Genomic DNA, 25,387 nt, shown 5'->3' on the forward strand with positions numbered 1-25,387 from the left:
TGACCTGACTCCTAGAACCCACCTCACCCCTGCCCACTTTGACAACCTAGGATGGCTTAGAGTAGACGACAAGAGTACAGCAACTTGCAATGGGCCTGGTCTACAAGATACACTACGCGACCAAGGTACCCATGTACATGTCAAAATACTTCCCAAAGGTCAGTGAATACCACGATCACAACACCAGAGGGAGCTCCACAAATCATGTAAAACCCAGATTCGGCTCAAACAAGGGACTAAACACGTTTCGCAATTATGCCACATCAATGTGGAACGCCATGCCTAAAGCTGTAAAGGAATGTGAATCACTACCCACTTTCAAAAACACTCTCAAAAAACACCTACGTGAGACTGCAATTCGAAACTGGCCCCTACAAATGTCCTAACCTAGTTGTACAGTAAATTACCAAGTAAGGCTTTGTCAGTATTCCAATGTACAGTGTAAAATGTGTGTGTGTCCCCTACCCAACCCCCCCCCCCCCCCCCCCCCCCCACCTCCAATGTACAGCCCTCACCCACCCACCCAACCCCACCCCACCCACCCAACCTCCTCCAATGTACAGTTTCTACGCCAAATGTATATACACTCTTTTTCTGGACACTTTTGTATCACAAACAGTACTGTATTTGCAAATCTGATATGTCATAAATGTATAGATGTAGCAGTACTGTCTATCTGTATGTCATGTATGTCATATATGTTATGATGAATTGAAAATGGGGGACCCTGATGTAAACAAGACTAAAGTCTTTCTCTGGTCTGCATCCCCTTAACAATTGTATGTATTGAGCTGTACTGTACTGTACCCATTCTGCAATCTGTTAATAAACTTTTCAATCAATCAATCAATCAATCAATCAATCTGTAAAGGGATGTGTGTGTATATTATATAATGCTTCAGATGATAATGCTGAACCTGCACTCAAAATATTTTTTAAGATACTCAAAAGCCGGCGGCTACATGGCGTAGTGGGCAAGGCGCTCGCCACGAATGACGGAGACGCTGGGCTTGCCTGTTCGAGCCCAGCGCTCCACATTGCTTTCAGTTTAGCTGGCCGTCCATACTAATACACATTGGCCGTATTAGGGGGTGGGAAACTGATGGGTGGGGATCGGGCGTTGTGGACAGAGACTCCTACAGGTCGGTTGGTGCGCCTGCGCAGTAGAATCAGGAAGTGTCGGGGGCAGCGTGAGCCTCCCACGCGTTACTCCTCGCCACTGAGAGATCAAGCTGCGCAGGTGAAAAGATGCGACTGCTGTTACCTCAAGTACCGGAGGGGACTTGTGCTATGTATGACTTAGTCCACATTGCAGCCGGCTTGTGGGAGGCAAGAAACAGCGTTCGTGACAGGGGAGGGTTGAATTGGATTATACGAAATTGGGATGGGAGAAAATATAGAAAATGGGAGAAAAAGTGGATAAAAAAAAAAGATACTCAAAAGCCTTATTGAGGCTAGATGCACAACAATAAATAACTGAGAGTAGCCTATGTCCTATCTGTGAGATAGTTAACAAACCAAACTACAGCATGATCAGAAGAAACTGTTAAAAAGCCACTGTATCAGTATATGAATGAATGAATGAATGAAAACCTTATTTAACAGATTGCAGAATGGGTACAATACAGTACAGCTCAATACACACAATTGTTAAGGGGATGCAGACCTGAGAAAGACATTTGTCTTGTTTACATCAGGGTCCCCCATTTTCAATTCATAGTGACATTTATGACATATCATGATCGACGGTATCAAAGGACTGTAGACAAGCATTTGGAAAAGTCGCTATATAAATCCAATATATTATTATTATTATTAAGTCAAGACCATAGATGCAAAGCATTCTCAAATAAATTGAACTTACACAAAGTGCCATGCAGAGTGGCTAAGTGTGAGTGAATTACTTAATTAATAAATGCATTAATGTGTGAGTTACTGACATTGCTGGTTATAGAGGTGCTTTACATCTAGAAAGAGACACAACAGTGTTGCTTGTTATTATCTAAAGCTTCTATGATGCAATTTACAACTTGTAACAGTGCTATGATGTTTACTGAACCCTGACCAATGTTTGGATAGTATTGGTAGAGTGTATAAATACTTCTAATGTGTATAAATACTATGGATTCCAGCACTTTGGCTAGTATAGAAAGTTTAGAGATTGGTCTGTAATTATTAAGCGCTGTTCGATCCCCTCCTTTTGCTGGTGGTAAAACATAAGCTGCCTTCCAGATCTAAGGGATTACATTTATAACCAAGGTACGATTAAATAGATTGGTCAAAGGTTCAGCTATGGAATATGCTGCCAATTTTAATAAACCAGGTTCCAAATGATCCATTTGTTTATATACAAAGCCCTTGGATTGGAACTTTGGACCCCATCTGACTCGTGCAAACGAGTGCTTAAGGTTCCTCCAGCTTGTTCTGAGCTTGGAAGGTCTGCCAACCTACAGTCTGCACAGTTCAAAGCCATGATTGCTAACCACTGTGTATCAGTCTGTAACTGTTTTAGCTGCTTTTTATCTTGTATTTCAAGTGATTCCCCTTTTTTTTTGCTTTGTTTTTATCTTGTTGTGTTACCACTTTAAATTGTTTGCGCATCTGTTTACTCGATACATTGCGATGAATTGATATGAATGTGGAAATGGAACAGGATTGATCTGAAATGTTTGAATAGAAATTAATGTGCGTTTTATTTAAAGGAACACGCCAACTTTTTGGGAAATTCGCTTATTTGCCAAGCAGATACATACCCTTTTCTTCTCTGTGCATGCATTAGGCTTAGGGAACAGCCGCACCGTTAGCCTAGCTTAGCGTCATTCACTGGAAGTAGGTGTGCCAGTGTAGCCTAATGTAGTTCCCAACTGTCACGAAATACAACTCCAAAACGTTCCTGTAAACATGTTGTGACCTGTGGATTTACCATGTGGAGAAATAAAAAAATAAAATGTATTTGACATTTTCGTTTTCTAAGCAGATATATACTCAGAATTAGTTTTTGCCGAACCACTGCTGCCTGGGCGCAGTGATTTCATCACCTCAAATGCCCTGTTTTTCAAAAAAACTAAAAAAGAATGAAATGTTATTTAGGCGCTGGACAAATTACATAGGTACTCCTCATCATTTGTCCAGGGTTTGAAGTCTTCAGATTAACAAGCCTAAACAAGCTGTGTGTACTTATGTCAATTAGCTGCTTTTTAGAGCCAGGAACACTGCCTACCTAATGTACTGTCCCGTTTTAAAGCTTAGCCAGGCAGGGAAGTAAATAATTAAATTAGAATTTGGTGTGTTTTAATTAATTCGCTTTAAACGAACAACTTGGTGTGAGATTGTCATTGCATATAATTATGCAATTATTGCTGAGTCCTGTCACTGAACCGTGCTCAAATATTTGTAATCCAATAATTGCCTCATTCCCTGTATTATCTTCATCAGGCAGCAGAGATGCCATGGCCCAACTGGTCACCATGGCGATGAAGCTCTTCCACAAGATGGTGGACAGCGGCGCGTCCTTCCACCTCACCCTCATAAACGTCTGCTTTGCTAGCTTGCAGTCCCGGGGGGCCGCAGCCAGCGCAAAGGGCTCCATCACCTCCTTCTTCACACACAACACATCCCCAGGGAAAACGCAAAGCTCTTCACGAAAGCAGGTCAACACACTCTGGTTAATCACATTTTAGATTATTTTACAGTTCGTCGTATGCCTTTTGGATTTATGTTTGTGTATTTTGTGTTCATGTACACCATAGCTATACTCTGTGGAACTCCTTGGATTTTGTTTAGGACATCTTCATGCATGTGTTTTGCTGTGATGACTACTTTATTTGCCTTCTAAGAATCTAGAATCTAAGTGATCGATAAAGAACAGCATGACCTATTCATTAGATTTGCCGTATTGTGAGAATCCTAGAAATAAACGATGCTTCTCCCTCTTTCCCCAATAGGATAATTTGTCTCAAAGTGGGAATAGTAACATCCTGGATCATGGGTTGGGATGTGACAAAGATGGCAGTAGTGCTGAGGGTATAATTACGCAAGGTATTCCCCACTCAACAACACGCCCAGAGAGCCCTCCCGACGCTAAGATAAATCTGCATGGATCATTAAAAGGACAGAGGCCTGTTCCTGTAGTGTCTCCACAGCTTCGGATGGTCACATGCACCGCAATGGGATCAATTACTGATGACCGGTGCGACAGCAGTCTTGAGTGGGAGAGTAGAATGCCTCCCAACGTCGACCAGGACGTGTTCAGGCTCCTTCCCGAGGACATCCAGAAGGAACTCTTATCTCCTGCTTCCAGCTACACAGACTCCCTCACACCAGCCTTTGATACGGCCCATATTTCCAAGAGCAACAACCCACCACCTGGACCGTGCACCGCTGCCGCTCCCACGCCATGTGAACTCACCAACTCAGACCTCGAAGACAGGAAGGAGGCTGTGAGGGATTTAGCTTCATCAGACAAACTGACCGTTGTGAATCCTCAGGCTCCTCCGGGTCCGCTGAAGGTACTGGGAGGAACATCTGTGGCACGAGGGAGGCCTACGGGCCAAATGTCACCGGCGCCCAAGACTTTTAACCTCGAGTTCCCAGCAGATGTGGACCCTAAGGTGTTCTCGGAGCTTCCACCGGATGTCCAGAGGGAGTTACTGTCTGAGTGGAAGCAACAGAGGCCTGTGCTGAAGACTCCTTCTTCTAAGAAATGGGGGAGGAACAGCTCTGGGACCAAAGACAGAAAGGCTGCAGCCAAAGGCAATCAGGTTAATAACTTACTCAGGTATTTCAAACCCAATTAGTGTTTTGCTAATTGACTTTGGCCACGTCGATGTGAAGGTGACGTGAACTTGAAACGTGTTTTTGTACGTTGTCAAAGAAATGTTTTAATGTTTGGTTTCATCAACACCAGTGTTATTTCTGTTGGTGGATTATAACTGTCGATATGCAATACGTGTTTACTTTTAGCAGTTTGGGTATGAGAGAAAATGTTTTATAAATAAAAATTTAATTTATCATTACTGTTAATTCTTAGTACTTAATTTGTAAATTAATTAGTTTTACTGAACTTAATTGAACATAACATAAGGTAAAGCTTTGGTGATAATTGCATTATCGACAATATATTTTGACAGTTTGCTTTACACTAGCTTGTTTTTGCTCAAGCACTGGTTGTGAAATGTCCTCCACAAATGCTCAGTTTCCCCATCGCCCTCATTACTTTATCCCTTAGAACAAGGGGCCTTGCTCCCCCCCACCACCACCTTGGTTGGCTGATTGGCTGATTTCCACTGCAATCCTCAGAAGCACACTCTATTTGTCGCCAGAGCCACAATCCCAGTTCTCAGAGAGCCCCTGTCCCCATGACAAATACCAGAGAGCACAAGGCCAGTAAGCACACAGCACTTGTTTGGTTCTTTTTAGTTGAGAAAGCTCCTCCCTGGATAACATGTGATGAAAAAAAGCAAGTGTGTGTGAGGGGCGGGAGGTGGGGGGGGGGGGGGTCCAGACCATAACATGTCACATCTTTGCTCACTATTGTATTTACCCAAGGACTGGTTGAGCTCTCTCTGAATGGAAGTTGGCACCTCCTCGGGTTAGATTGGTAAGGATGATAATTTCTTTTTAATCTAGGGAGTGAGGAGCACTGATTAATTATGCTTTCCTAATTTATCATGTGTGGGTTTTTATCAGATGTTTTCAACTCAAACGTTGGTGGGGTTTGGATTTTATTTTTTTTGCTGTCATAGTATATTATTTATATAGTATATATATCTTTCTGTGGGTAAAATTACAATGTGCTTCTGTATGATGACTGGTTTGACTTTGTATTCCTACCAGATGCATATGATTTGCTCCATGTGACAGCTTGTAGGAAATCACTAAATTACAGTGCTGTAACTTGCAGTTATAAAAAAAGAAAAGAAAGTCACACAATGGCATAAAAAGGTATATATTACTTGAGCGCAAACATGTCTGTTCAAACACATGACCTCTGTAATTTAGTACAAGGGACTTTGTCAGGGTGTTTTGGCTCCACTATTATCCTCCGTCCCCTAGCACTGCTGATCATATAGAATCCAAAACTACTTGATCATGCACTTGGGAAATGACTCGAGTTGACCGAGGGCATCTAATTTCCTCTCATTGCTTTAAACATGGAATTTGAGTCGCATGACAGTTGCCATTCTCCTGAACATGACCATATACAGTAGTAGTCAAGTCAAGAGTCAATAGTCAAGAGTTTTATTTGTCACGGCATACAAGTATACAACCCGCATTTCATTGTATACTTGTATGCCGTGACAAATAAAACTCTTGACTCTTGACTTGACTCTTGACATATAAAATACACAAATCAAGACAGAAAAGTAGAACTTTTAAAAGGCATGAATAACAAGACGTTTCTAACAAGTCCTTGAGGGTGATGGAAGAACCACAGAGTTACATGGTCTTCAACTGCAATTTGCAATTCGTCACCCCTTCATAAATGCACTGTCTGGCACAACATGTGTAACAGAGGCAGGGCAGTGAGACTAGCTGGTATACATAGTGTTGGGCCGTCTCGAGGAGAGCCTACAATCATTGAAAAGGAGGTCTGTCTGTGAAACAGCTGACGTTTCGGTCATCCGTAAACAGCGGCTTCGCAGAACTGCTGGGGGAGAACACCGGGGAGGCATTGGAGCGCTCATGTGGAAGCCAGGTCCAGTCATGTGCCTGGCCTTCTCTCTTGATCAACCCTCCGAGTGACTGGGGAGTTAAGACGGGCCTGCTAAGCCTCCGTGATGATCCTGATCCCCCTCGACTGAGAATCCCAACTATTTGCTGTTTTCACCTCCGTTTAGTGTGCCTACGTTTTAGTGCGTGTTCAACCGATGTACAGTTTCACTTTACCCACTACTTTCCCCTCAACTCAGTGTTGTAGGACTCGAGTCCTGGACTGATTTTCAGGACTCGTGACTCGACTTGGACTTGAGCACTGATGACTCGGACTTGGACTCGAGCATTGAGTGCATTCGGACTTTGAAGGTGCAGACTCGGACTTGTTAATTGATAAATACAGTTATTATTATATATTTTTTTTCTAATAGGCCCTAATCATTTGGCATAAGATATTGATGGCTAGTGCATTTGTTTGGCTATTGTGTCACAAAGTAAATAAACTCCCTTTTGAAATGGTGACCGCTGTGTCATTTATGTTTAATGTAGACTTCTTTTTATTTGTACAGTATGTCAGTTCTTTGACTGCCAGAGTGGAGTGGACTCAACCTTGATGACTTGGACTCGGACTCAAGCTCTTCTTTGGTGACTTGGACTCGGACTCGAACACTGGGGACTCGAGACTCGACTCGGACTCCAGATTTAGTGACTCGACTACAACACTGCCTCAACTACACCACAAACGGCAATTGACCATATCATTCACATTTTGTTCTTATGTCATGCTCATTTTGGGTTATTTTCTGTTAAGGTGGGAACAGGCTGGAAAGGGACACAACCTGAGCAAAATGGCCACCATGTGAATATGGTCAATGGAATTTTGGATTAATAATAATAATAATAATAATAATAATACATCTATTTTATATAGTGCTTTTCCAGGTGCTCAAAGACGCTTTACATGGGTAGGAGGATGGATTAACAACATTTAACAGTTAAATCCTCTCAGATGGGGGTTCCTCAGACAAATTCTTATCAAGTTGGACTCTGACCAAATGTGTATACATTTGGAGGTCCATGACAGGAAAAACGTTAAGAACTGGTGATCGTTTGTTTAAAAAATAATAAAAAAATAAAAAAAATAACTGGTGATCGTCTAAATTAATGATACAAAAAATAAGCAAATGTGTCAAATTAGTCACAAAAAGACTATCAATTAAGAATGTCAATTGAAAATTACAATTTCGTTTTGATTATGTAGTATCACAGACTTCCCATTATCAATGCGAATCCAATATGATGGGCATCAGTTTATCTGACGTGTGATTTCATGTCGGATAATCACAGCATTGAGAGAAAAAAATAAGTCCAGACGGATGTTAATTTATTTATTCATCTATCTATTTTGACTTTTTATTTTCTTATCGCCTTACATTGTATAGTCTCCTCTTCTCTGCCTCAGGGCAGGTCCTGAGCACCAAGCTGCACGATGATCGATGGAGACTATGATTATCTGATCAAGCTGTTGGCCTTGGGGGACTCTGGCGTGGGCAAGACGACCTTCCTCTACAGGTACACCGACAAGAAGTTCAACCGCAGGTTCACCACCACGGTGGGGATCGACTTCAGGGAGAAGAGGGTGGTGAGTCCTGACCCCGCGTTAACCCTTTCACCCCCGCCGCACTACCAAACGGTTAACCCTTTCACTGTGACGATGCACAGAAGGTTAACCCTTTCACTGCCACACGATGGCCGGTTAACCCTTTCACTGCCACACTACAGAAGGTTAACCTTATGTAGTGTGGCAGTGAAAGGGTTTGGAGCCTCATGACAACATGAGGGGTTTAGATCGACACCTAGTTCACGTTGAACACTTGGAAATACGTGTAAAACCACTTGTACTTTACTAAGATCAAACAGTCTTAGTAAAATACAAGTGCTTTTGAACTAGGGCTGGGTTAAAAAAAAAGAAAAAAAATCTATCTTCATTTGCATATTCCGATATCAATTCATAAAATCCCAGTCGACCTTAAATATGTAATGTTATATATATATATAGTGTATATATTTTAATGCTGAATAAGAAGTATATTGATGTAACTGCTTTGTGGTCAATTCTTAATAATGCACCAGGTTAGAAGGTTCCTTGTACAATTTACAGCATTAGTTTTCTGAGAATGTCTTTCATATCCAAGCAAAACTGGTATTGTAACCGAAATATCCCTAACCAAATAGATATTGAATAGAATCGGAGATCAAATCGAATTGGGACCTTATCAATCAGAATCTAATCGAAACAGAAAATCAGTGGCAATACCCAGCCCGGGGGAACCCTGGAAAATCACTTCTGCAGTCTATATACCCCCATGGCAAATTCATTTTATATGTAATTTAAAAAGCTGCCTTGTGACTAAATGGTATATCTTATGAACCACCATGGCATTCATACTGAACGAGTCTCCCTGCATGAGACTTAATGAAGACAAGACACGTTTACTCTGCAATTATTTTCATAGTACCAATTACAAGGATTTACAGGCTGATTACTTCACAAAGCAGGAAAACTACAGTATACCTTGGATGTTTTGGATTAAACTTGAATGTTAGGTTTAGCAATGGCATTATACTTTTATAAACAAAAATATCAGAAGTTATTCTTTTGAATGTGATCTGGCTATAACTGCATATTCTTACTTTGTGCAATACCCCTACTGATGGTGTACTGTGGACTAAAAATACCCTCCGTTTCAACACATTGTTTTCGCGTGTGTCAGTCACACCTATTTTTGGTACCTATTATTCAGTCGCCTTAATTGGTACCTGGTGTTTTGTGTCTTGTGTTCTCAAGACGTACGTGGGGAAAGGTGCTGATGGAACCACGGAGAAGTGTTTCAAAGTCCACCTGCAGCTGTGGGATACCGCAGGACAGGAGAGGTACTACACCATGAACAACATCACTGTCAGAAAACCATTCACTCATTCAAGTCGAGTGCCTCAGACGAAGGACCGTAGACATTTTTATTTTTTTTTCTACTTTTTATCCCATTTTCTATTTTTCTCCCATCCCAATTTTGTCTCGTCCAATTCTACCCTACCCTGTCTCGAACGCTGTTAGGCCATGCCTCCCACAAGCCGGCTGCAATGTGGACCAAGCCTTGCATCACGTGTCCCCTCCGGTACTCGAGGAAGCAGCAGTCGCATCTTTTCACCTGCACAGTGCGATCTCTCAGCGTCGGGGGTCTGCGTTTGGAGGGCACGCCGCCCCCGTCGCTTCCTGATTTTGCTGCGCAGGCGCACCAACCGACCTGTAGGAGTCGCTGTCCACAACGTCCGATCCCCACCCACCAGCTTCCCACCCCCTAATACTGCCAATTGTATTAGTATGAACGACCAGCCAAACTGATAGCAATGCGGAGAGCTGGGCTCGAACCCAGCGTCTCCTGCATTGGTGGTGAGCGCCTTGCCCACTGCACCACCTAGCCGCCCGGACCGTAGAACATTTGAACCCTTTCACTGCCACACTACCAAAGGGTTAACCCTTTCACCGCGGCAATACAGAAGGTTAACCCTTTCACTACCACACTACCAAAGGGTTAACCCTTTCACCGCGGCAATACAGAAGGTTAATCCTTTCACTGCGACAATACAGAATGTTAACCCTTTCACTACCACACTACCAAAGGGTTAACCCTTTCACCGCGGCAATACAGAAGGTTAATCCTTTCACTGCGACAATACAGAATGTTAACCCTTTCACTGCCACACAACAAAGGGTTAATGAAAGGTTAACCTTCTGTAGTGTGGTAGTGAAAGGGTTAAAGGAACAACACACCAATATTATGGGACAAAGATAGATACCAATTTCCTCTGTGCGTTCAGTAGAAAGCTATCCAGCTGCAAGCTAGCCTAGCTTAGCACAAATGAATGGAAGCGGATACAGCTAGCCTAGCTTAAAACTCCAGGAGAGGTGTTTTTGGCCAACAGCTAGGCTAGCTGGTCCATATCCGCTTCCATTAATTTGTGCTAAGCTAGGCTAGCTGGATAGCTGTACCTTATTGTGATGTGGATTGACTTTACAACTGCAAATACATGGGCTGTCAAAACAGAGTTATACGGTTCTTCGGTGCAAGGGTCTTCAGTACATACATTTCTCTTGGTGACATCAGTGCAGAAACACAACAATTTACAGGGTTTCCCCGTACATGTACTACGACACACTGTCCAAGGACAATAAGACCTCACATGCAGCATGGCAATCCTGTGGTTACAGCTGCAGAGGAAGGTGTGGTGAGTCAGTCAGTGTACCATAAAGTAGAATGACTGGCAAGAGTTAAAGTGGTAATCAGCTATTTTCACTCAATTCACTTCATTCCAAACATGCTGCTGGGGATGTAAAATGTATCACTTCCTGTGTGCGGGATGATTTTCCTGTCCTACCAGACACCACTGCTTAGAAAATGCAAGTACCACAAATATAAAAACGTTCATTAACTGGGTATAGGTAGAATCACTATTGTATTATATAAATTGGTGAAAGAGAGTGATAAAATAGACACTTATTTAGAAAATGTTTGAGGTTCTTACTTTAAACTGTGAATGTTGTACAGCATGAATATTATATCTGAGGCTTTAAATGGGCATACTGTAGTGTGAAAGGTTGGACTGAGTTGTACAGATGTGTATGATTGCTGATGATTAACTCATTCACTGCCACGCTGTTTTCCCATCTTTACTCCCTGGCGCCAGCGTTATTGGACCGTTTTCAGTTTGCGTATATTCTATATTATAGCTATGGAGACAATAGTATGGCTCATTTGACGGGCACTATTTATAGTCCAACAGGGACGAAACAGTTCATTTCTACATACTTTTGTTTGTGCGATATTCCATGCTAAACATCGGTCCGTTTCACAATAATCCAGGCTGGTTTTCTAGATTGTGAGATAAAGTGTGTTTTGTGCAGCGTATGCGCAAATCTCGCGGCTGCTTGCCTGAAACCTATATTATTGCCACGTCAAAGGTAAACACTACCATATGTTTCTTCACAGGGGAGGGGGGGGTCGTTTTCCGACACTGCGATCATACAAACGCATGTTTTAGGATGGGGGTTCGGTAAAATAGACGTAAAATAGACGTTACCTTTGTCAAAAGGTACACTACCATTATGTTTCTTCACAAAGGCATTGGGGGAGGTCTTTTTCAGACGCTGCGATCATACAAACTCATGTTTTAGGATGGGGTTTCGGTAGAGTAGACGTAAAATAGACGTTACCTTTGTTTTAGAGAACAGAACAGGATCAATACATATAATGTTAGGTAGCCCTCATCCATTGTCTTCTTCATCTACTATATCTGCTCGGACCAGACTATAGACGGAGCCGAATAGGTTTCCTCATCGATCGGTTTGATTATAGTTTCTTTTACGTTTTACCAGTAGTGCTGAGTCCAACATAGTCCAACATAGTCTGGTGGAAATGCACCTTATCGTCCATAATCATCATCCATATAATCCATTTAGTCTTTTTCATAATATCCAATAGTTCGCTCTAGGCGATCGCGTCTTGCTCACAGCTGCTCGCAACCTACTAGTAGATTCCCTAGTTGTTTGGGGGGCTGTGGTTGCTTGGGGGCTGTGGGGCCCATGCATGTGCATAAGGTAGGCGATACTGCCACCTGGCGGGATTCAATAGTCATTGCAGGTCCAATCCACACCCACAAGGCCCGCGTGAGTGCCTAGTATGATAACTCAAAAACGTTGGTGATCGGGCCTTCTCTCGCACTGCACCCCGACTCTGGAACTCCCTCCCTCAGTCCATCAGAGACTCCCCTACACTCTCCACCTTCAAAGCTCACCTCAAAACCCACCTGTTCTCCCTTGCCTTCAACCCCCCCCCACCCATAACCATGTCTGCCTCCTGCCGCTCTGTCTTTTTGTGCTATCATGCTGTCTTCCCTGTTCCCCCCCATGGTCTCATGTTCCTTTTGTTTTTGTTTCTTTGTTTTTGTTTCTTTGTTTTTGTTTCTTTGTTTTTACTTTGCTCCCGACTACTGTCAGCGACTTCGGGTCATTGAGAAGCGCTATATAAATTAAATGAATTATTATTATAAAATCGGGGGAAAAAAAGGATATAAAAACGAGATATCTCGTTTTCTGCCGCTCAACGCTTGGATTTGAAACGCGAGAAATCTCGGGTTTGGCGCAGAATTAGTTAATATAGCTCAAGATTGTGTAAACTATATATATCTTTATTTCATATAAATGAAAGAAGAAGAAAAAAGATTACCTAGTTATCTATCTTATGCTACCTCAATTTTGGTAGTATAACGTCAGGTTATTCTATAACCCTAGTTATATGAGTATAGTGAGTGCTCTGCTCTCTTGGAACTATCCCTTTATCCAATCTAATAATGAATAATTTTCTCCACATGCACACACCCATCCGCCTGGCCACACCCACATCCGCTCCTCTACATAAGCGGGGTCGTGGCCACGTCCCAAGTCTTTCACCACCGAAGGCGATGACCACGGGGTCCTCAGTGAGTCAGAGCAGAGCGCGCTATACTCATATAACTAGGGTTATAGAATAACCTGACGTTATATTATCGTATAGCGTACGCTCTGCTCTCTTGGAACACAGGAGCTGAGCAAAGCGGAAGCTCGACAGATGTACCCGCTGAGGCTCCCCACAACCATCAGAACCGGGGAGGACCCGAGCCCCCTGGACCCCCTAGAGGGGGACGGGAGGGAATCGGATCCGACTGTGTGAAGAGGGTTTAGCACCTCAAACGCACAGGGTGAGCAGATCGTGGGACTTAACTTCACGCAGAAGGACCCACGACCACTCAGGCGCGCATCCCGCATGCCACCAGGGAACGCAACACCCCCGTCACAGCCCCCAACATCACAGGGTCAAAGGTCAAGAAACCAACCCTGTGGCAAGGCCTTGGCAGCGGCGCACGGAGGAGGACCCAGCCCCAGGAACAGCCTGAGGGCCAGGACCCCCCGAAAAAGGGGGCCCGGTGAGGCCAACGATGCCATAGCATCGAGACCCCACCAGACGGTCACTGGTGACACCACCCCCCACATTGCCAGCGTATCGGACAGGGCCCAATCCAAGAGCAGGCCCTTCCCCCCTACGGCACGCCGCCCTGAAGCACTCCACAAGAGGCTACACCCCCACAACACTATGGGGCCAGTCGGCGCACCGGGGAGACATCCCCCAAAGAGGTTGATCCCTCAATCCAGGCAACAGGCCCCAAGAGCATAACTCGACCTGTGCCCGGAGCACTGCGGACTAGACAGGCGCCTAATGGGTCTACTGTGAAACAGCACCCCGGCGGAAGGGGCGTTCGGTATGCTGTGCACCATGTCGCAACCTCCACAAACTTGACCCCTCCAGAGAGATCGAGGTTCAAGAGAAGGCTGACACAATTGGCAGACGTCATGAAAGGTGCGGGGGCACACTCGCGGGCAGACGGGGTCAAGCCCGGCCTCAACCCGAGAGTCGACTCTGCTACGAACACACCGGGGAACCAACCACCCCCCTATGTTTAGTTTAACAGGAGGCGGTTGTTCCTTTAACCCACCAAGAAAAATTTCAGAAACATAACTGCACGTATATACACCGGCTATACAGGCAGTACAAGTGTTTCAATTTTCAAAGGGGTTAACCCAGGCCAACAGGTCGACGAGAATGAGTTCGGACCTGGGCCCGGCGGACCGGGACCTACACAGGGATGCCAGAGGGGTTCAATAGAAAACCTCCTTGACAGCCCCCTCCCATCCCTGCCCAGCAGGGGAAGGGAGGGGCGAAAACGAATGGAGAAGGACCAGTCCCCTTAGCACAGCGCAAGGTACAACACAATATGGACCAAGCACACACTGTGAAGGACAACTCGTAGTGTCATACCTATGACGCACACATTCATAATATCAATCCCTGCGACGCCCGGGCCGACCCGGCATTTTCCCCCCGGAAAAGGACAAAGTCCTTCAGAGTACCAGAACAGCAGATCTGCGCCCCGGCGGACAACGGGTTAACTGACCTGGTCCGGCGCGACCAGAACCAGTCCTGTGTCCTAGTCACGCCGCCATCCCCAATCCTATGACGGGGGTAGGTACGCGTGTCGATCCAAAACATCACAGAGGGCGCCACCAAGACGGTCAGTATGTGAATGCACTGCACTTGGTGGCCCACCCCATGGGCATGAGACCCCTCCACCAATGCTTTGATCTACTCCGTCATCTCCCCCCGGAGATGAACGTGAGTCGTCGAGTCTAACCTAGTACACTGGCGCTCGGAAGAGATAAAATCTTGTTCCCAGTCGCTTGCATAAAAAACGCCGTTTCTATGAATGAGCAACCAAGGCGCGCCAGCCCATGACGTGGTTCCACACCGAAAGCACCCAGGGCCAGCGCTATGTACACGTCGAGACCGAAAAACACATCAATGGTAATTCTAATAAGAAACCAGACAACGTTCCCTCCATGCCGTCTGGGACGAGCGGCAGGAAGCCGGCCAAACAAGACACAGATATGGGTCCCATATGACGCGTTCGAGGGAAAAAACCCTGTCAACACCGCTCTGTATATAAGAGGGAAGACAGGGAACCCCCAGAGACCTTCCACGTGAGTAACAATTGAAAAGATATATGTAAACATTGAGCCACGTGACCAAAAGTTCAATACATATTTAAATAGAGAGCAGAGCAGAAAACGAACAGTTTCCAACGCATTGCATCACCCAATCTTGACAATGACAGTGGTCCATAGCATGGAGCCTGAAAGAACTCACGGAAGTCTCATGACCAATAGAAACGCGCCCAGTGACGTATTCTAATGGCCGGGGAAATCCCGTGACCCACCTGTCCAAATATGGCGTGGGACCAGGGAACTCTCCTCCCCCCCCCCCCCTTTCCCCTCCCTGTGACGGCGTGACGCGCTGACCCCACAGCGTGACAGGAAGGCCGAAGAACAGGTCCAACCCCCTGGCCAATCAGTAAAAGGGGGGAGGGGTTTATCAGTTCACCTCCTATGACCCTACACCCCGGATACGATGAAAACAACAAGCAGCGCATGATACCAGTTGTCTAGCATGCTACATGAAAAAGCGTATATCCTCTAGGATAAGCTTAACAGTTGCACGCCAGCCACAGACGATAAACTTGCTTGTGTAAAAAACTGGTTTTTATACAAGGCTTTAGGCTCATGTGCGAACTCGCCACCCACATTTTTATACTTTACCAAGTAAAGAAAAAAACAACGGACGTTAAAGAGAGGGTCCAAAGACCTCGGTACAAGCTACATATGTGATTACTCCTGTAGGCTAACACTTAACCTAGTTGTGGACTCGATGCCATGTTTTCCCAAACGTAACAGAATACACACAACCCCCTTAGATAAAAAAGGTAAAGTTCACTCTTACTACTGCAAGAAGAACACCGTCTTTTCATGATGAGAGAAGACAAGTCTCTTGACCGAGTGCTAGCCACAGGCCTTGCTAAGCACACATATATATAGCGACCAGAAAACTATTTTCAAAGAAAACTGCCCTACTCCCTAAGCAAACACACAACCCCACAGCTAGGTGAGGGTTATACATCGTATCTCCAATATATAGTGAATAAACACGTTTTGTAACAAAAAACATATTTTGGGGGGGGGGGGGGGGGGGGGGTAAACAGGGGAGTCACTAGCGGCTCCTGCCGCGTGCAGAGCGCTGTTTTCCCCCACGGGGAGCTGGCCCGGAGGGACGGTGCTGGGGAGCCTGGTCACGTCGATCCCTACCGTTCCCTCCAGGTGTGGGGCGACTGGCTGCAGCGGTCGCGGCACTCCCTCCACTCCTGGCCTTCTTCGCTGAAGGCCCAGCAGCCAGCAGTGGTGACGGAGGCAACGGTCGCGGTCCTCTGCCGGTGTTGCTTCTTCCGGACATCACCGGTGACATCGGGTCGGGAGAAATGTGGCTGGAGCACGGAGCACTCCTCCTCCATCTCCCTGCAGGCTGCCATCATCTGCGTCTGCGACGCAAATCCTCAGCCACCAGAGGTGCTGTCGGCCGACTGTCCATTGGCGGGGGAACCAGGGCCGGTACCCGGCCATCTCACAGGAGATGGAGCCTCAACCGTCCCTCTGCGAGGCAAACTCACCACCGGGCGCCACCCAGGCGCACCTGGCTGCCACGACCGCGGAGCCAGAGACGGCCCACGACGCACGGAGGACGCTGCGATAGTGAAACGCTGGTGGAGGGTAACGTTGTGAGCGTCTAGACCAGGGGTCTCAAACTCAATTTACCTGGGGGCCGCTGGAGGTAGAGTCTGGGTGAGGCTGGGCCGCATCAAATATTCCACAAAAAAAGGGTTTCAAGTATTAAAAAAAAAAAGTACAACTGATCCAATCTTCTCAATCTTTAGCAATAACATTTCAGAACATGAACAGTTCTTCAGAACATGAATGGTTCTTCAGAACATAGGCTTCTCAGTGGTGTCAGTGGACTCATCCACAGCTATGGAAATGCACTGTGCATTTTTTTTTATTCTACCACAAAGCTGTTTGATCAAATCACCAGCCAGTATTTCAGTTATTCTGGTTTCTGTGCGATCTGAGGGGGATTTGCTTTTGTTTACCTTCAAACATGGTCTCCATCACTTCAGTCATACATTATTTTCAAATTGCCACCCTTCACAAGAGCTACCGTTTCTTGGCATATAGTCACATTGGTTTGGTGCTGGGACTCAGGATGAACGCATATTTTTCAGTCCGTTCACCTTTGACTTGCAGTCGACTTGTCTTTTACTTTGAACATGCCATATTTTTCTGCTGGCGAAACTAGGCTACGTACTAGCTACATTTATCTCACGGAGATAAAACTGGGAGCGAGGCTACTGTAGATGCGCTGTCAACTCTGCTCTGACTCTGACTGAAAGAGAGCGACGACATGCAGTCCGTGAAGACCCGCCCTACTCTGCATCTGATTCGCAGACTGTGGGTGAGGGGGAAAAATGCGGACGGGACGCTGAATGTGATTGGACCAGACCCGTACACAGACACAGACAGACAGTGGCAGTGCAGCCGGACATGCAGAGCACTGCTCGCAGTCAGAGGAGATAGCGAGGATGCATTTTCCACTTTACTTGATATCACTCCGGAATCACGTTTCAACCAAGTCACTAACGTAACTTTGCTGTCATGAGCCTGCGCTATGGTAGCCTACAAGTGATCAAATAAATAAAACGTCCAACTCTCACGCAACGACTCAGCAAACAGTTGCGCGCGGGCCGCATTAACACTAAACTTTTATGTCAAGTAGGGGGGCCGCAAAATAGCATCCCTCGGGCCGCGAGTTTGAGACCCCTGGTCTAGACCCTCTGACGGTGAAGACATTATCTCTTAGTTTTTCCGTAAATTTGCGAGAGAGAAAAAACAAAGATACAATGTCAACGTAGCTCCTTTCCAACAACTATTTCGGCACTAAACTTAAAGTGGTGTATACAGGCACTTATGTAGAGGAGCGGATGTGGGTGTGGCCAGGCGGATGGGTGTGTGCATGTGGAGAAGATTATTCATTATTAGATTGGATAAAGGGATAGTTCCAAGAGAGCAGAGCGTAAGCTATACGATAATATATCTGTTGCTTTGCATTCCCATTTAGGTTCCGGAGTCTCACTACAGCTTTCTTCAGAGATGCAATGGGCTTTCTGCTGATGTTCGACTTGACCAATCAGCAAAGCTTCCTTAACGTCAGGAACTGGATAAGTATGTGTCAGCTCAGCAGACCAGCACTGCCAACACCTTTAAATCAATGGTCTGGCTTCACAGACTGACTCCATCTATCATTAGTTCATTATAAATATACCATATACTATAGTCTCTCTTGGTGGTAGTATACTAACGTCCATATGTACAGTAGATGTTGCCCAGTGATTCCCAAAGTGTCTTTTGAAACGGTTCTAAGTTGTCCCTCAGCTGAATAAAGAATGGTATCATTATTTCATGCACCAGAAGTTTGTCCTGTGACTATTCCATACAGGTTTCATTCTCCTCAATGTTCTCACCATCTACAGTACAGACTACAACTCTGTACTAAATCCCAAAAACACCTTCTCATGTGGGGGGCACCTGGACAAAATCTTATCAAATGACTTCCCCAATGAGGGGTCCCTTATTTGGGGGTCCTTGACATTAAATCGTTTTGGAACCCCGAGGTTACTTCGCCTACCATTGATATTAATTTCCATTGGCCAGGGGGATTCCCCTTTTGGCATTGCTGGTGTAGGTTAGAATCTGCTCTGTTACACTATGTTAATTTACATTATAAAGGGTAGTCAATTATTGTCTCTGTGTTGGACCAGGTCAGCTGCAGGCCAATGCATACTGTGACAGTCCAGACATAGCGTTGGTGGGTACTAAGGCAGACCTCCGTGACCTGAGAGAAGTCCCTGCTAGACAAGCAAGAGACCTGGCAGACCGATATGGGTGAGTGATGGCTGAATTAGACTTTCACGTAGGTTCTTTAGCTGCGGTAGTTTGCGGCGGTTCCAGCATTTATAATCAAACCTTTATTTAATACTTGTAAGATCATTTCCAATGACAACGAGTAAACGGGCAGTTCATGAGAAAATCTGCAGAAAACAGTTACAGACTGATGCACAGTGGTTAGTGATCATGGCTTTGATCCGTGCATTGGTTGTAAGAGTACTGATCTTTAAAGTGCGTTGAAGGATGTTCCAGGAGTCAGGAACATCAACAGAAAAGGCAGCCCTTCTGAGCTCAGAACAGGAACTGTAACTGAGGGGTACAATTCCCTGACTGTATTGTTAGATATGGTATTTAATACCACTACCTCTTGTACTTTAACTTCTGGCCATCCAGTACATGATATAAGTATGATGAACACTTTCCCACCTGATGAAACGAATCCACACAAATGTACCAAATCGAAGGTTTAATATAGCAAAAGGTATATACAACATTCACTTAATTACATTTATGATTTGAAATATGCACTTTTATGGCAAATGAGTATTCGTAGGTAAATCAACATTGAATGTCCAATCTGTGGTTACGCAGGGAGTAAGTATACAACCTGGAATATTTAGGAAACGATAGCGATGGTACTTAAATGATTATAGCTGGATACACTAAGGGGGGGGGGTCCCGCTGGTTGTAAGACAGTAGGAGGGGGGGGTTAGAGAAGCCGCTGGCGGTATCCCATCTGGCCGACGGTATCCCATCTGGCCGACGGTGTCTTGGGAGAATTCAAAGTCTTGAACACGGTGCCCACAGAACCTCGGTCCGCAGACGAATACAGCTGGACCCTCTGTGGACGGTAGCTGCCGGTCCACAACGGAGAGACGTGAGGCGACCTCACTGGTGTAGAGCGCCGTCTCACCTGGAGTCCTCTCCGGGGGGTAGTTCCAACACTCTGCAGTGTTGGCCTTTATCCATGGAATAATCAAAGCACCCAAAGCATAATCCAAGCCGTGGGAGGCTCGCCGTCGTCCGGGTAGAGTAATCCAATATACAGGTCCAGTCGCCCTGGCCCGGAGCTCCTCGGATGCAAGCACCACTAGGGGTCTGCCCAGCCTGGTTAAGCGTCCAGATAACGTCAGGAACGATGGGGGTACTGATAACTTTAGAACTCTAACCGAACGATGCACCATACATAAATAGACTATTATTAGCTTAATAGAATACGTCCAACTCGACGGTATAGTGCCAAACTATGACTATTCAACTATTAATCTACACGATATCTCAATGCCTATTCTGGGGCCAAGTAGGCCTTACTACACCACACGTGCGTCGTGGGGAGGCTTCGCGTCTGTCACTCTGTTGGAGGGTAAAGAACTGGACTAAAAGAAAGTTCTACTTTACTTGCGCCATATATATATGCGCTATGAACAAATAGTACCATTCGTATTTCGCCCGACATATTCCTGCGCGGAACCGGGGCTTGCCACGACATGTTGGGCGGCACGATTGAACTTGGACCTAGGGGTATGGCAACCTGGCGCCAGGTTCTCGTCCAATGGTAGAATGAAACTATTATGGGCTGTTTAGTAGACTAAAGGGATATTCAATGCATATTGTACAAGGAATATACAGGGGATATCAAACGATATACAAATACAATTAAATATATATATATAAATAAATATATATATTCGGTTTAATCTGATCCTTCACAACAGCCGCCCCCTAATTAGTCCCACCTAATTAGCTAAGCAGAGACAGATTAACCGCACTGTCTACCACTAAAGGTCCGCTGTAAGGGTCAGTCAACTCACAAAGTCATGGGGTCATGGTCATCATCGATAGTATCTGGGAGTCGGGGCAGTTCTATGAGCCTCGCCACGGGACGTGTGTAAGTGCGCCCTTGGACGAGTACTTCAGCTGCTCGGACCTTGCCATCGGCACCGGTGATCACTTTGCTTACGCGGCCAGCCGGCCACATAGCTCTGGGTAGTGACTGGTCAATAATCATGACGACTGTTCCTTCTGTCAAATTGTCTCTCTCTTTTACCCACTTCTGGCGGGTCTGTAGAGACGGTAGGTAGTGAAGTAGGAAGCTGCTCCAAAACTTGTCAGCTAGTACTTGGCTGTACCTCCACATTCTTCGGCCGTTCGCTTCTTCAGGCCTGTACATTGTCTGGGGTAGCGCGGGGTCCAGCCGCCCCATTAGGAGTGTGTTGGGGGTGACTGGGTCGACATCTGCTACATCACTGGAGACGTAACCGAGGGGCTTTGAGTTCAAGGGCTGTCTTTATAGAACGTACTTCTCGTTCCCAGGTTCCACCGAAGTGGGGTGCGTTCGGGGGATTAAACTGGAAGTCAATCTGGGATGGAGCGAGGTGGGTCTTAAGTTCTGGGCCCATAGCTTGGAAGCTCTCTCTCAGCTCTCTTTCTCCGCCTTTGAAGTTGGTCCCGTGATCAGACAACAATGTAGACGGTTTTCCTTTCCGTGATGTGAATCTTCGGAAGGCCATAAGGAATGAGTCTGTGCTCATGGTCGGAAGGAGCTCGATATGTATCGCTCTGGTGTTCATGCATTTGAATACAATACCCCACCGCTTCTCGGTGCCTCTTCCTCTCTTTATATACAACGGGCCAAAGCAGTCCATGCCTGTGGAGTGGAATGGCTTGTCGCCGATTCGGAGGCGACAGGGGGGTAAGTCAGCCATCCGTGGTATGCTGGGCTGCGCGCGCCACTTACGGCAGTCTAGACAGGTTCGCTGGAAGCGCCGTACTGCTTCTCTCCCTTGCAATATCCAATAACGACGTCTGATCTCCGCGAAGACTCTCTCTGCTCCTGCGTGGTGTACATCCTCGTCGTATTTCTTTATGATCAGCTCTGTGACCTTGTGTCGGCTGTTCAAGACGATCGGGTACTTAATGTCATCTGGTAGATCGGGGGCTCTCCGCAGGCGACCACCCACTCTGATGAGATTATGGGCGTCACTCTCTGGTGCCAGGTGAATCAGTCTGCTGTCTGATGGGACGGGGTTTCCTCCCTGTAGACAGTCTAGCTCATCGGGGAACGAGTCTCTCTGGGCTCGTTGTAGTAGAAGAAGTTCTGCTTCTTCGTAGTCAGCTGCTGACATGTCAGTGGTGGACTGAATCTCTGGGTGGTGCCGCAGGAATGTTCTTTGCTGCGCACTCTCTAGGGTAATGCAGTCATCTATGTTGGGGTCTGTGGAGGCGACTGTGCTCAGTCCACAGAACATAGGTTTCTTGTTCTCAGCCTCCTCGTTACTTGCTTCCCGCGGGGTGAGCGTAGGCCAATCTCCTTCCGGGAGCTTGAGGAATTCTGGTCCGTCACTGTAGATGTTGCGACGGGTTAGGTCATCCAGAGACATTCCCCGGGTGATGACGTCAGCTGGGTTGTGTTTGGTGTCCACATACCGCCAGCTCGCTTCTTCTGTTAACTCTTGAATCTCGGTGACTCTGACTCCCATGAAGACTTTGTATCTGCATGAATCAGACTTGATCCATGTGAGTACTGTCGTGGAATCTGACCACAAGATTGTTCTGTGCACCGGAATGGTGAGTTCACGTTGGATTAACGTGGCTAGATGCGCTCCTGCGAGGGCTGCGCAGAGCTCTAGACGTGGGATAGATTGTTGCTTACGTGGGGCTATTCTTGAGCGGGCCAGGATGAAAGCAGTGTGTATCTTTCCTCCCTTCTCTTGGGCACGCAGGTAGGCCACCGATCCGTAGGCTACTTCGGAGGCGTCGCTGAAGACGTGTAGATCAATCTCGCATGTCTCTGGCCTCACTGTGGATGGGAAGTAGCTGCGGCGTATATTGACGCCTGGGAGTGAGCGGAGTTCCGTCTCCCACTCTCTCCATGTTGAGGCAAGGTGTGCGGGTATTGGGTCGTCCCAGCCCTGGTCCTTGTCCCATAGTGCTCGTACAATCATCTTTGCCCTGGTGGTGTAAGGTAGAATACATCCCAACGGGTCATATTGTCTGGCGAGTGTTCTGTACACACTCCGTCTGGTGGTCGGTATCGCCGTCGACCTTCCCTGCTCTGGAGCCAAGGGTTTGTGTCTATAGTGGAGCGAGTCTGTTTTGAAGCGCCAGACTAGTCCTAGTGTCATTTCTTGGGCTTCTCCTGGGATTGTCGCCATCCAGGTCTCGCTGCTGGCAGCCTTGTCCGCGGGGGAGAGGCTGCGCAATACGTGCGGGTCACTGCTGGCCCACTGCCTGAGATCAAAGCCGCCTTTGATCAGGGAGGCGCGTAACTTGATTAGGAGAGCCTCGGCTTCTTCTTGAGTCGAAACGCTTTGTAAACAGTTGTCCACGTAGAAACTGTTCTTCACACTGTGTTGGACCTCTTCATCTGCTGCTGGGTCCTCTGTGACATGTTTCTGTAGTGCAAATGTAGCACAGCACGGGCTGCATGTGGTTCCGAAGGGGAGTACTTCCCACTGGTAGATGGCTGGGTTCTCATCTCCGGTCCTCTCTCTCCATAGGAACCGCAGCAGAGGCTTGTCCTCCTCTACTAGTCTCACCTGCAAGAACATCCCTTTGATATCCCCGCTGATAGCCACCTTGTCCTGGCGGAAGCGCAGTAACACGCCTAGTAGGGAGGGGCCGAGTGTGGGGCCGGGCAAGAGCTCTTTATTCAGATTTTGGGATCCGATCTGGTAGCTGCAGTTAAACACAATGCGATCCTTGCCGTTGTGATGGACCTTGTGATGCGGCATGTACCATGATTCGGTCGTCTGATCGGCCTCTTTAATGTCAATCTTTGTTACGTGTCCCGCTGTGATTAGCTTCTCAATCTCAGCGCGGTACACACTCTCTTGAGCGGGGTCTTTGGCTAGGCGCCGCTCCGTGTTCAATAGATAGCGCTCCGTGGCGTCTTTCTTTGCGTGAAAGGTGGGCATTCCCTCTCGCCTCAGGAGTGGAGTTGCGTATCTCATCACTCCGCCGACTGTGACTCTCTTTGTCCCCTGCTCGAGTAGGTTGATGGCGTAAATGTCTTCTTTAGAGCGAATATCTTTCTTTTCGTTCTTAAAGGGCATTGTCTCTAGGGTCCATAGCCTCTCGACATGCTGCAGGAGAGTGGTGTCTTCTTCTGTCGTTCTGGAGTGGAGGCAGCTAGTGGCTGCTGTTCGGTTGAGAGATTTAGCGAGGGGGCCTTGTAGGGTCCACCCTAGGCGGGTCTCGACTGCTGCAGGACAGCCTCGGGGGCCTGTATGGACCCGGTCAATCGGGACTATGAGTTCTGCATGGTCGGAGCCTATCAGCAGGGTCGGAGTAGCGCCGTCTATGAGCGGGATAGGTAATTGGCGCAGGTGCACATATTTATCCATCAACTTGGTGACAGGGTAGGTGTACTGCGATAGTCCTATTTCTTGGCTGGTGAAAGCATTTGTAATCTTGTACCGTCGCTCTGGCTGCCCGTTTGCTGCGATAGTGAAGGAGACATTCTCGCCCTTTATCGTCTTTAAATCCCTTCTTATTGTCCGAATCGTCATTTCGTTCTTGCTCCCCCGCAGTCCCAGCTGGGCCGCAGCGGACGCGAGCAGAAGGGTCTTCTCTGACCCGTCGTCAAGGACGGCGTAGGTGTCCATGACTTTATCTTGGTAGCTCAATGTCACACGGACTACCTTTAAGAGCACTTGGGCGCCGCTGCTGCTGGCGGGGTCAATGTACATGACACTTGCCTTGGTGCCGCTCCGTGGTGCAGGTGGGGGCCGTCTTCCGTTACTTTCGTGTAGTATATCTAGATGGGCTCCGGCTGCACCTTTTCTTTAGGCGGCATTCGGCTGCCATGTGGGGCCGCGCACATCGATAACAGCGCCGGTTGGACTTTATCCATTGACTCACTTCTTCTGCATTCATCTTTGTGAATAGGTCACATTGTGACAGCCAGTGTTCTTTCTCACAGTAGGGACACGCTATCTTCCACTTCTCTTTTCTCGAGAAGTGTCGTCAAATTTGCTGACGACACAGTGGTGGTGGGCCTGATCTCTGCCAACGACGAGAGGGCCTACCTGGAAGAGGTCAAGGTCCTGGCGGGATGGTGCCAGGAAAACAGCCTCTCCCTGAACGTCAGCAAAACAAAGGAGATGATTGTGGACTTCAGGAGGTCGGGGGTCAAGGACTACAGCCCCCTCAGCATCGACGGGGCACCGGTTGAGAGAGTCAACAGCTTTAAGTACCTCGGAGCCTACATATCCGAGGACTTGACATGGACCACACACATTAACAGTGTTGTGAAGA

The 25,387-nt window shown here is 46.8% G+C and overlaps 2 protein-coding genes across 4 annotated transcripts in view; both read left to right on the forward strand.

The window, feature by feature from the left end:
• poli (polymerase (DNA directed) iota) overlaps nucleotides 1–4,944 on the forward strand; it is a 30,553-nt gene extending 25,609 nt beyond the window's left edge. For both annotated transcript variants that reach the window (XM_084338197.1, XM_084338198.1), the window contains 2 exons: nucleotides 3,436–3,650; nucleotides 3,945–4,944. In XM_084338197.1, coding sequence (XP_084194323.1) covers nucleotides 3,436–3,650; nucleotides 3,945–4,796 — 1,067 coding nt within the window. In that variant the 3' untranslated portion in view covers nucleotides 4,797–4,944. The remainder of the gene's footprint in view (nucleotides 1–3,435; nucleotides 3,651–3,944) is intronic.
• A 604-nt stretch (nucleotides 4,945–5,548) lies between these two features.
• LOC311248941 (ras-related protein Rab-27B-like) overlaps nucleotides 5,549–25,387 on the forward strand; it is a 28,096-nt gene continuing 8,257 nt past the window's right edge. The window contains exons 1-5 of one of the 2 annotated variants that reach the window (XM_084338185.1): nucleotides 5,549–5,599; nucleotides 8,117–8,296; nucleotides 9,503–9,588; nucleotides 18,303–18,406; nucleotides 19,003–19,126. In XM_084338185.1, the coding sequence (XP_084194311.1) occupies nucleotides 8,144–8,296; nucleotides 9,503–9,588; nucleotides 18,303–18,406; nucleotides 19,003–19,126 (467 nt within the window). In that variant the 5' untranslated portion in view covers nucleotides 5,549–5,599; nucleotides 8,117–8,143. Of the gene's footprint in view, nucleotides 5,600–8,096; nucleotides 8,297–9,502; nucleotides 9,589–18,302; nucleotides 18,407–19,002; nucleotides 19,127–25,387 lie in introns of both variants that reach the window. The other variant, XM_084338186.1, reaches the window with a different exon arrangement.

The sequence above is a fragment of the Notolepis coatsorum genome, assembly GCF_963971535.1.
Source record: "Notolepis coatsorum genome assembly, chromosome: 2".
NCBI lineage: Eukaryota > Metazoa > Chordata > Actinopteri > Aulopiformes > Paralepididae > Notolepis > Notolepis coatsorum.